We start from the raw sequence: 12,337 nt of genomic DNA, 5'->3' as shown, positions 1-12,337 counted from the left end.
CCTGTCTTACTCATTACCGCCCCGCAGGGGCTGCTGTTCCAGGGTGCACTTGTAAAAAGCTCTACTAGGCACTCAAAGACCATGAAAATCGAGTCTACTTTACTATATTTAAAACAGATGGCCAACAAGGACCTACCGTATAGCACAGGGAACGCGGCTCAATAATCTATAATAACCTAAAGGGGAAAAGAATTTGAAAAAAGAATAGATGCTTGTACAGGTACTGAATTATCACTTTGCCGTACACCTGGAACTAACACATCATTGTAAACCTAACTATACACCAATATAAAATTAAAATTAAAAAAATCAATTGAATGCTATTAGTAATATCTCATACTTAGGGAAAAAAAAAACAAAGCGTCTACTAAAGTGCGTGGTCCTTCCCCGAGGTCTGAGGAACTGAGACACAGCGTGGGGAGGAGTGCCAGAGTTCTGTAAGCAGACTGTGCTGTTCCGCGCCCACCCCTTCCCCGCGCCCACCCCTTCCCCTCTCCTTCCAGGCACGTGGGGGCACTGCTGTGCCCTCTCTCTTGCAGTGACCATGTGTCTGCAATGTGGACAGGCAGACAGGCAGATGGAGTGAGAAATGCACTCCTGGTAACTGGTGTTTTTCGCATTATCTGCCAGTGCAGACTTGACCTGGCTAATCTTGACTGATGAGGGGCTTCACAGGTGCTCAGTGGTAAAGAAGCCATCTGCCAGTGCAGGAGATGTAGGAGGCTTGGGTTCAATCCTTGGGTTGGGAAGATTTCCTCCTGCCTGAGAAGTCCCATGGACAGAGGAGCCTGGCGGGCTACAGTCCATAGGGCCACAAAGAACATGACTGAGTGACTTAGCACACACGACTGATACACCGATCGATGGCCATCCTCCCCAGGGACCAGTCCCAGGAGGCTGGTAGAGGTGATTGGAGGCTCCCAGTGGCTGGTGAGCCCGCTGATGAGCTGCCCAAGTTCCAGTGAGGCTGGGAGTGTGGTCCTGGTGTGTTGCGTGACCCACAGGGCTTCGGAGGACGCTTCACAAGGCCCACGTCTCAGAAGGGGCTCCTCAGCCCTGCATGGTGGCGGGGCAGGCCCAGACACTGTTACTTGGTTTCCACCTCTGCTCTCTACTCCACCCAGACTCCTTCCAAGCCTCTTTACCACACCCAGAGTTTTAACTAAAGAGGGTGACACAAATCTATTGTTAAGAAGGTTCAAATGATATCAGATGATTTTTTAATTAAAAAAATAAGTGTTGCTTTTAAGCTGAGATGTAGTTTGAGATTCTTCCCCGACCTCTCACTTCACACCCAGCCAAAGAGAGTTCAGAGGCCGCCTATGTCACTTGGCCAAGCTTTGCCCGAAATTAGGTATTTGAAGGCTGCAAATGAACGTAAATCAGGTCCCGTGTGAACACAGTATGAAAATAATGGCCTGAAAGCACTTCAAAGGCCAATCATCAGCTTCCCGCATATCATGGTTTCAAAGGCCAATCATCAGCTTCCCGTGTATCTCATGGTTTCAAAGGCCAATCATCAACTTCCATGTATCTCATGGTTTCAAAGGCCAATCATCAACTTCCGTGTATCTCATGGTTTCAAAGGCCAATCATCAACTTCCATGTATCTCATGGTTTCAAAGGCCAATCATCAACTTCTGTGTATCTCATGGTTTCAAAGGCCAATCATCAACTTCCGTGTATCTTATGGTTTCAAAGGCCAATCATCAACTTCCGTGTATCTCATGGTTTCAAAGGCCAATCATCAGCTTCCCGTGTATCTCATGGTTTGTCTTTGTTTATTGAAAGTCAGACCGGCTTCTCAAGTGAATAATAAGCAGTGTCCTAGGAAAATACTCAGGAAGTAGAAAGAGTACCACATGGTACTCGATAAATATTTTTAAATTCAATTAATGAATAAACAAACCCAGACTTCTCATTTGCAGGACGGACTTCGATGTCTTTTCATCTCTACAGTTTTTGCAACGTTGCTTCAGGACTCCCTCTTGCGGGAAATGTGAACCTATCTTGGCTGGAAATTGGAATACTTTTCAAAGAACGCTTTTAGTTCTTCTCTCAGACAGACACGTTTTAACTTTCCACCCATCAGTCAGCTTCCTTCACCTCTCATGAAAGTTTCAAAAAAAAAAATCTCAAAATTCATTCTAATCAGTCCTCAGTCCAGCTTTTTGTTTAGATGTAATCTTGGAATTGTTCTCTGGGTCTAAATGTATAGCCCAAGGGTTTCCTGATGGCTCAGCAGGTAAAGAATCTGTCTGCAATGCAGGACACACAGGCTCCATCCCTGAGCTGGGAAGAGCCCCTGAAGGAGGAAATGGCAACCCACCCTGGTGTTCTTGCCTGGAGAATCTCATGGACAGAGGAGCCTGGCAGGCTACAGTCCATGGGGTCAAAAAGAGTCAGACACGACTGAGCACTGCATGGTAACAGTAAAAAAGCCTGTGTGTGTGCATGCTAAGTCACTTTACTACTACTACTAAGTCATTTCAGTCGTGTCCGACTCTGTGCGACCCCAGAGACGGCAGCCCACCAGGCTCCCCTATCCCTGGGATTCTCCAGGCAAGAATACTGGAGTGGGTTGCCATTTCCTTCTCCAATGCATGAAAGTGAAAAGTGAAAGGAAGTCGCTCACTCGTGTCCAACTCTTAGCGACCCCATGGACTGCGGCCCACCAAGCTCCTGCGTCCATGGGATTTTCCAGGCAAGAGTGCTGGAGTGGGGTGCCAAAGTCACTTTAGTCATGTCCAACTCTTTGCAACCCCATGGACTGTGGCTCACCAGGCTCCTCTGTCCTTGGGATTCCCCAGGCAAGAATACTGGAGTCGGTTGCCATGCCCTCCTCCGGGAGATTCTTCCCTACCCAGGGATCGAACTCATGTCTCTTATTTCTCCTGCATGGCAGGCAGACTCTGTACAGCTGAGCCACCTGGGAAGCCCCAAAATAAAGCCAATGTGAGATTACATTTTTTTCTTTGAGCTAATTGGTATTTTCCAAATTTTGACAATAAATATGCCACTTTGGCTGACAGGAAAACATGGCATTGATGTACACAGAAGGCAGAGTCCCTTCCCTGTTCACCAGAAACTATCATCACATTGTTAATTGGCTATACAAAATAAAAAGTTCAAAAGAAAAAAATAAAAATAAAATGCATGGCATTAGATGACAACTCAGAAAGTGTCTTTCCTCCCCAAATATTTTTTCCTATTTCTACTGGGCTGAAAAACTCATCTAGGCAGAGACTTATCCCCCAAGAGATTCTAGTCGGTTTTCCTAAAATTTTTATTACCTTCACTGTTTGTTAAGTCGTTGATACCTGTTCTCGATGGTGGGGTAAGTTCTGTCAACAGGGGCTGATCCATTTATATAGGCTGTTTCTGGCAAAGGGAGCCCTAATAAATGAATGTCTTCCACCCTGGGTTTTAAAATTACTGTTTTATTATAAAAATAATATACGCTCATAGTAAAAAAATTAAATTATACAGAAGGGGGTTATGAACTGAAGAACAGAAGATATCCCCAATTCCAGTGCCCTGCTGCAGAGATAACACTGGGTTGCAATTACCTTTGTATCTTTTTAGATGTTTTCTAGGCATAGAGAAGTCAATGAAAGTGAAAGTGTGAAAATGTTAGACGTTCAGTCATGTTCAACTCCTTGTGACCCCATGGACTGTAGCCCGCCAGGCTCCTCTGTCCATGGATTTCCCAGGCAAGGATACTGGAGCGGGTTGCCATTTCCCTCTCCAAGAGAAGTATATATGTCTATTAAAACAGAAAATGGGATAATCATCTACAGAATTATGCAAGACTTGGTTCTTTCAATATATCCTGGTCATCTTTTCTTATTGGTGGATGAAATGATGACTAGTTTCCTGTATAACTCATCAGTCGTCCATGGAAGAACAGTTTTTGAGGTTACATGAAACGGCAATAAACACACAGGCACACATCTTTGAATACCTATATTAAGATATTTATGGGACAGATAAAATCTGGATCAAAGGGAGTGTGTATTTTAAATTTTGATAGATATTGTGAAACTGCCTTCCAGAAGAACTGTACCGATTTGCATTTCCACAAATAACACAGATGAAAGTGCCTATCACCCCCTATACATTTGACAGCATCGACTATTATAAACTTTAAAATAATCTTTGCCAATTCAACAGATGACAAAGTGTAACTTGCAGATATTAATTTGTACCTCTCTAACCATGAGCGAGGCTGGAACGCTCGCCCTTGGAGCCATCAGCCGCCTTATAAAGACTTTGCAGAGCTGAGGCCACTGGCGAGGACTCTTTGGCCACACGGAGGGGATGTGTTCTCCTGCCCAAACCCCATAGGTCCTGCTGGAGCCTCTGTCAGACCCCAGAGGTAAGATGCCTCACTCCACCCTCGGTGCCTTCTCCCCAGCTGTGCCCCGACGCTGCGGAACAGGAACATGGATGCACAAACAAGGATGACACGGTCAGCAGAGAGGGGCGGGCCACTTTGTACACGGCTGTAGATAACTAGACTAGCCGGAGATGCCCAGATGCTGATTCTAGGTCCACTGAAAAACGGGCTTTCTTGCAACGTGCTCAGGATAAACAACTCCCCAGAGCGCTACCGCCTGTCTGCAGGACCGATGCAAACAGACAAGCCACGTTGCGCAGGAATGTCCTGCTAACAGCCTCACCTCACCCCGGAAGCAGCGGTTTCCCTTTCCTCCCAGCCTAAAAGCTGAACGACAGGGCCTTGTAAATCATCGGGCTGCTCAGAGATTAGTGGTGAAGGGGCAGACCTGGCAAGGGCTTTCCAAAAGGAAAATAAAATATTTACATCATCTCGCCAGTCACTCTTCAAATGCTGCATTTTTCTCTTTCATCGGTTTTTACCTGACAGCACTTGACCGTTGTCTCTGTGGCTGTGAAAACTTCAACCCATTTATCCTGAGAACACTGAAGATGAATGCAGACTGGACTGCTGTGTGGAAGGCTAACAGGCTGTGTGTGAGTGTGTCCAAAGAGTGCAACAGTGACTGACCATTATCGTTACAATTTATTTTGCAAAACAGATGAAATACTAATTCTCTGATAGAGGGTTCAACATGGGGATGGGGCTCAGGAGACATAGTATTGATTAACCTGAGTTTATAAGGATCCTCCTTTCTGGTGGCAAAAGAGCGGGGACCATAGGATAAGGCATTGGAATGACCCGACACCTGGGATGGTCAGCAACTAGCTGAGGGGTCTGAGGACAGTATCATCAGCATGGTTTTGGAACAGCACGTTCTGAACACCTGGACCAGAACGCAAGGTAGGGATGCACAAAAGCTACGCACACACCTCACCCCACAGGTTCACCTGGCACAGATTCAGTATATTGGTACACACACGTTTTCACGTCGGCATCTATTACAGTAAACTTGGGAGGAGGTATATTATAAACACAAGTTAGCATTCCTCTTCTAAGGTTGGTTAGCAGTAAATAGAGTCAACTTTCCAACTTTCAAGCATGACATTTTTGAAGCCTGTTAACTTCTGCAGGTAGGTTTTACCTCCCTCCCAGGTTTTCAAAAAACTTGCTTTCAAAGTGAATTCTGAACATGACTGCACAACGCCCAGCTCAGGGTGTGGTGGCAAGTGAGAGCTTAGCTTCCATTTTTGATGGCTAGAAAAGGAAAGTGGCTAGTTGCTATTTTAAAAGCTGGAGTTGAGATCAGTTTTAAGTGGGATAAAAGGTTCATGGAAGCCAAGACAGTTCTCACTAGCAAAAGCGAACCTATCAGGCTTGTGCAGACGCGTCCTGAGGGTCCACTGTGGTCCAGGCACCTCCTTCGGCTGCCCCGGGCCCTCTCAAGTCTTCCCTGGCATCATTTCACCATTTTACATGTGAGGGAGCAGAAAGTGGCCCGACCATCTGCTGAGTGACACGGTGGAGGCTGGATTCTAAGGGTCTTCGATCTGACATCCTTTCTGAATTACAGTCTCCATTCTTCTGGCTCTGTTCTGAAAGTTTTCTCACCTAAAACCCAGGAAAATACTGCCAAGGTAACTAGACTTGAATAGTAAGAGACCCGATGCAACACAAGCCTTTTCCGGGCAGCCTTTGGACGTGGCCTCACTCTGGTGCCGGGGCCCGCATCGAGGCCGGTCTGGGAGAGGATGCGGCCTCCTGCCAACAGTACAGCCCTGCAACCGGAGCCTCAGACACTCTCACATCAGTCCAAATTTAGAAGGAGCTCCCTGGTCCAGAGAGTCTAAACCTGGTCCTCAAACTTTGTTGATGTCGGTCAATTGCTAGGCTGAGTCTGACTCTTTGTGACCCCATGTCCTCAAACTAAGTTCTTCCTTTTCTCTGTGGGGCAGAGTCCACCGAGCTTCTGGAAATGTCTTTCCTTCCATGGTGCTCACAGATCAAGGTCAGCCACCCTGGGAGGAGAGCCTCCCCATCGCAACAGCGACTTGCAAGATGTGACCGTGAGGCCCGCAGACCCGCAGGGTTAAAGTCTGGTTGGCTGGTGGGGGGGTGGTCAGACAGGGTCCGACAGGACAGTGTGAAGCTGGCCACTGGCTCTGCAGCCCAGATGGGACCAGGGACGGAGGAGAGGGCAGGAAGCCAAGGTGGGGGCTGTCTCAGACCCCTCACCTGACTCCCAAGTAATGAATCTCTTATGCAAAAGCAATTATATCCAGGAGGAAACACATTCTCTCTCTGAACTGGCAGAAATGAAGCAACTATCGATTGGCTTTGTTCCTAAACGACAGGACCACATCTCCTGCGCCCTCAGCCTCCTTTGGGGGGTGGGTTCTGCCTCACTCCGCTGTGGCCCTGCCTCCACGTGGCTGGCTGCGGGCACACGCACGTCTTCTCAGGTCACAGACCTCCCTGAATCCCCCGGGTTCTGGGTGATGCATTCTGAGTTTCTCTACTTCGGGAAAAAAAATTATAAAAGGAGATTGATCTCCGGCTGCACTTAATCTTTCTAATTGCTGCAGGAAAGCACACACGAGTCCCCTTGCTGTCTGGAGGCCTGGCAGTCTGAAGGACTGGAAGCTGAATCGAGGACCAGGTGTCAAAGGAACCCTCTTCATAGAGTCTTTCCGCCAACCTAACAGACTCTCGCTGGTGAGATGGTATAGATTAGCACCCCCAATGTCCTTTCAAATCCATTCTACCTCTCCATTCTGTGTGTGTCTCCTTAGGTGATGAGTCCTGGGCCTGTTTAATATGGCCTTTGAGAGGGAGAAGGGACTTCCCTCATGGCTCAAATGGTAAAGAATCGACCTGCAATGCAGGAGTCCTGGGTTTGACCCCCTGGAGAAGGAAATGGCAACCCACTCCAGTATTCTTGCCTGGAGAATCCCATGGACGGAGGAGCCTGGTGGGCTACAGTCCATGGGGTCGCAAAGAGTCAGACGTCATTGTGTGACTGACACTTTCGCTTTTTGAGAGGAAGCGAGGACAGAAGCCTGCCGACCTGCAGAGGCCGGGAGGGGAGAGGCTGGTGTCCTGTGTTGGCGTCTCGTGTCCCTCAGTCCAGCTGAGTCTGGTGGAAGCGTCTCTGGAAACAAGGCTGGCATCGCTGCCCCTGGAGGGCGGTGGTGATGAAGACAAACCAGCCCCTGAGCTGGCAGGGATCCTTAGAGAACAAAATGCAAACCTGACTTCCGGATCCTCAGGGGCTCAGGAGATCCACCTTGCTTTGCTCTCCAAGGGGACCCTGCACTGGTTCTGAGTGGCAGTGCCCAGCGAGGCTCCTGATGGGAGGACGGCAGGGCGGGCACGGGCCCAGCGGGCTATGGGCTGTGCGGGCTCCGCAGCAGAGCTGGCATCGGGGTGACTCTCTGACGTGTTCCCACACACGCTCGGGGCCACGACTCCAGACGGGAGAGCTGCCTACATGGGACGGCGGGTGGAGGGTGGCACCATTGCCTGTCTGCGCTGAGCGGGAGCGGCTCACCACGCTCTTAAAGGCGGGCGGGGCAGAGCACAGGAGTCGGCCATCAGGGAGACGAAGCGTGTGCCCCGGATGGAACTGCTGCCTCTGAGCACCCGTGGGCTAGGCTCGGTTCTCCAGCTGCAGAGCAAGGGCTTAGCTGCCCCGAGGCATGCGGGATCTTCCTCTACCAGGGGCTGAACCCACACCACCTGCATTGGAAGGCGGATTCTGAAAGTTCCCTGGACGACCAGGGGAGTCCCCCTGGTGACAGATCTGAGGATGAATTCCACCACCCCTACCTTATATTTCTTTAGGAGTTCACATATTATATAACCACGTTTAAAAGTGAATACATGGGCCCAGCCCAGCGTCTGGCATACAGTGAGAGCTCAGTAAACATTCACTGCAGAATTAATGGACTTCCCAGGTGGCGCTGGTGGTAAAGAACCCAGCCTGCCAATGCAGGAGACATAAACAACTTGGGTTCGATCCCTGGGTCAGGAAGATCCCCTGGAGAAGGGCATGGCAACCCACTCCAGTACTCTTGCCTGGAGAATCCCATGGCTGGAGGAGCCTGGCGGGCCACAGTCCACAGAGTTGCAAAGAGCTGGACGCGGCTGAAGCAACTTAGCACGCACACACAGAGAATTGGGGGGGGGGGGGAACCTATCATCTGCCACCAAATTAATCATTTTCACTTCTCCATGCTCCCTCTGTTCCCTTTCAATATGAGTAATATGTTTCTAACACTTGTAACCATAAATAGGCATTAATTTGGTTTATGCCTTTCGTAGCATGTTTTGATGTTGCAACCTAGTCTGTGGTGCCTAGTGACTGTGTAATATTCCATCAAGGTGTCTAGTCTTCTCTAAATCAAGGTAGGATTGGGCCTGTTCTTTGAGCAGAATCCAAACCTCGCCAAACACGGTGGTCTGTCAGCAAGCAGTCCGAGCTCTGACGATCATCTGGGTTGACTACAGCACCCTGTACTGTCCTTGGAAAACTCCAAATCATTTCACAAATTGTTTAGGAAAGGATGACTTCAACCACTGACCAGACGCAAGCAGCCTCAGGAAAAAACCACCAACGGAGGGGACAGGTGGGGGAATCAGAGGAGGGGGCAAAGGGCAGCTGGCATCCACCCGAAAAGAAGTTAATAAAGGCACCAGCCAGGGCCAGGGCCTGCTTTCTTTCTCTGATCTCTCGAGAAAACAGTCAGCAGTTCTTAGCAGACGGATGAGGCAGAGTCAGGGGCCGGGCACGCGCCGTGTGTCCTGGGATTTTCCCATCTCGCATTGGTTAAAATGCTTATCAGATGCTGCAACCAGAGTGCGGTTTTCTTCTTTTTCCTCTTTAGATAACTTTTCCTCCCCTGTATGCAAGGGAAACACCCACTCACTGAAAATAATCTGGGAAATGGGGGAAGATGTAGAGAAGAAAGTGAAAACCGCCTGCAGTCCTGAGAGCCCAGACGACACAGCCGCAGTGTTTCACCAACCGCTTCCATCCACACGACACTTAGATCACACCCCGCCACCCTCTACACCTACAGTTAGACAGTGAACCTCTGCATCCGTGTCGGTAACGATTCTTTAAGATGTTCTAAATATGTGCAGAATAGTTCACTGTTGGGATTAGAGACACATGACTGGTTTGTCCCCTCGTGGGTAACAAGATGCTACCTCATTCAGGGTGCTCCTCAATTCTCTTAGAAGCGACAGTGCCGATGCCTTTGAGTGTTTCTCAGCTATATCCACCAGCACAGACCTGAAACCGCAGAACCACTGGGTCAGGGTGCGGACGCCTAAAGACTGAGCCACAAGGCAGAATGCACTCACTCCTGGAGCTCTACACATGCGCCCAGCCCTGCACCAGCCTCGTTACATCATTATTGTTTTCATTTATTTTAACTGTGGATGAAAAATGAAATCATTATTTTAAATTGCATTTTGTTGATTGCTGGAGAGGCTGAACTTTTAAATTTTGTTTTCGGGCTATAAGTTTAGATAAACTGCTTAGTGAACTGTTTTCTATTGAACTGTCCATTTTTCTATTGAAGCTAGAGATTTTTTTCACTGATTGCGCCACTATAATCTTACTTTGTGAAAGCTAAAAAACATTTACATACATTTAAAATGCAACTCTGCAAAAGAAAAAAAAAAGCTTGGAAACAAGATTAGACGGGAACGCAATAAAACACTCATCGTGTTAGGCATTAGGTGGAAGGAGCACTGGCTGAATTCTCTCAGCACCATGAAAAGAGGACAATAAGCCATGCTCCGGGGCGCTGTCTGCGGTGACAAAGGCGGTGGACAGGACAAGCGTGCGGGGACCGGAGCCCAGGTGTGGGGCAGCACAGGGCAGGGCGTCTCTTTATTCTGATTCACCACGATCCCCACTTCACACTCCCTGGTCCACCCCATCCCTGATACAGACACCCACGAGGCATCCTCCTCTATTTGACCCCGGGGAAAAAGAACACGGGCTGGGTGACTGCATGACTCCGGGTCACTGTTTTATTTATTTCATTGAATAAAATACAACATTGTGTTAATTTCTTCTGTACAGCAAAGCAATTCAGTTTACACACATACATATCCCTTTCCATCTGCTTCTCCTCTCCAGTTCATCACAGGACAGTGAACGTAGCTCCCTGTGCTGCACAGGAGGGCCTTGTTTATCCACCCCACATGTAACAGTCTGCATCTGCTCAGCCTCAACCCCCACACAACCCTGCCTTTGGTAACCAGAAGTCTGTTCTCTCTCTGTGACCCTGTTTCTGTTCTGTAGATAAATTCATCTCTGTCTTATGTTAGATTCCACACATAAATGATCTCATGTTGTACTTGTCTTCCTCCATCTCACTTCCTTCGCTTGGTATGATCATCTCTAGGTCCAGCTGTATTGCTGCAAACAGTATTATTTCATTCTTTTTACGACTAATAGTCCATGTCTGTTTGTGCCGCATCCTCTTCATCCATTCATCTGCTGATGGACGCTTACCTTGTTTCCATGTCTTGGTTGTTGTGGAGAGTGTTGTGGAGAGTGGTTGGAGTACACGTATGTTTCTGAATTACAGCAGTTTTGCCCGCATATACACACCCAGGGGTGGGACTGCTGGGGTCATGTGGCGATTCTGTATTCCATTTTCTGGTAGTGCTTTAGTCGCTAAGTCCTGTCTGACTCTTTGCGAGCCCATGGACTGTATGTAGACCACCAGATTTTGCTATCCACGGGATTCTCCAGCCAAGAATACTGGAGTGGGTTGCCATTTCCTTCTCCCGGGGCTTTTCCTGACCCAGGGATCAAATGCGGGTCTCCTGCCCTGCAGGTGGATTCTTTACCAGCTGAGCCATGAGTGAAGCCTCCATATCGCTCTTCACAGTGGTCCGGACCTCTCTTGCTGTCAGGGCTGCAGTCCTGTTTTCCTGGTGAAGCGTCTCCTTGCCGGAAGGGCAGGGGGCTGCATCCAACTTTGCTATATCGACGCAACACCCAAGGATAGCCTGGGGCTCTGGCCACACGGCGGGTTTGCAGGCATCCCTGGGCCTCAGCAGCGAGCTGTGCTGTAACATGGCCACGGAGCGGAGCTTGCCGAAATCAGATTTCACTGTAGAGCAGAAAGAAACACGGGCTATCAACCTATACCTGGATCCAGCTGTTTCCACACTGGGTCAGCAGATTTAGCTTTATTTAGCTTTAGAGGCAGAACAACTCTTTATTCTGCAAAAACAGGTGGATGAATCCTTTACGATGAACAGTGAGGCCCTGAGGACAGGGATGCTGAAGAAGAGAAAGGGAGGCCAGCCACAAGGTGAAGTAAAGGATCCCGCAGGGCTCGGGCGAAGGAAGTGACTCGTGGGGGCTTCCTGGGGTGAGGCCCGAGAGGTGGGTGTTTGGGGAAGAGAGGCCCTGAGGGGGAGCCAGGACACGAGGCCAGGTTTACTTCAAGGAGACCGGAGCTTCCTAGCGTCGCCCAGGAGACAAGACGGGGGCAGCCAGGGACTGACTCTGATGGGCACTCGCCCTGATAACCCGCCACGACCTCAGGGCCCAGGCTCAGCATTAGTCTCCTTTCCATTATATACTTTCCATTATGTCCGACCTTTTGCACACGTGTTCACGCCATTGAGGGCGTCCTAGGGAACAGACAGGCACCAACACGGGGAAGTGACGGCCTGCAGCATGGCGGGACGAGGATCAGGGGTGACGGAGGGGGCCCAGGAACAACTGTTTGGGGCTGGAGGAGACGGCAGGAAGTCACGGCTCTGCGAACCCTGCATAGACCCTCAACGGGGAGGCCAGGAAAGCAGGGCTTACACTGTGCTCGGATATTTTTAAAAAAGGGGAGAGAAGTCTCCTGACCCGAGGGCACATTTAGTTCCAATGACCTTTCTGAGGCCCAGGAT

At 49.2% G+C, this 12,337-nt stretch overlaps 1 protein-coding gene across 4 annotated transcripts in view; it reads right to left on the bottom strand.

The window, feature by feature from the left end:
* Nucleotides 1-12,337, bottom strand: part of FARS2 (phenylalanyl-tRNA synthetase 2, mitochondrial) — a 311,692-nt gene that overhangs the window by 47,475 nt on the left and 251,880 nt on the right. Inside the window, exon 10 of one of the 4 annotated variants that reach the window (XM_055570515.1) lies at nucleotides 11,514-11,538. The exons of the other annotated variants lie outside the window; for them this stretch is intronic. Coding sequence (XP_055426490.1) covers nucleotides 11,529-11,538 — 10 coding nt within the window. The 3' untranslated portion in view covers nucleotides 11,514-11,528. Of the gene's footprint in view, nucleotides 1-11,513; nucleotides 11,539-12,337 lie in introns of those variants that run through there. 4 annotated transcript variants of the gene reach the window in all.

The sequence above is a fragment of the Bubalus kerabau genome, chromosome 3 (assembly GCF_029407905.1).
Source record: "Bubalus kerabau isolate K-KA32 ecotype Philippines breed swamp buffalo chromosome 3, PCC_UOA_SB_1v2, whole genome shotgun sequence".
Lineage (NCBI taxonomy): Eukaryota > Metazoa > Chordata > Mammalia > Artiodactyla > Bovidae > Bubalus > Bubalus kerabau.
The sequence above is the reverse complement of the archived record's forward strand: the minus strand, read 5'-3'. Positions and strand labels throughout refer to the sequence as shown.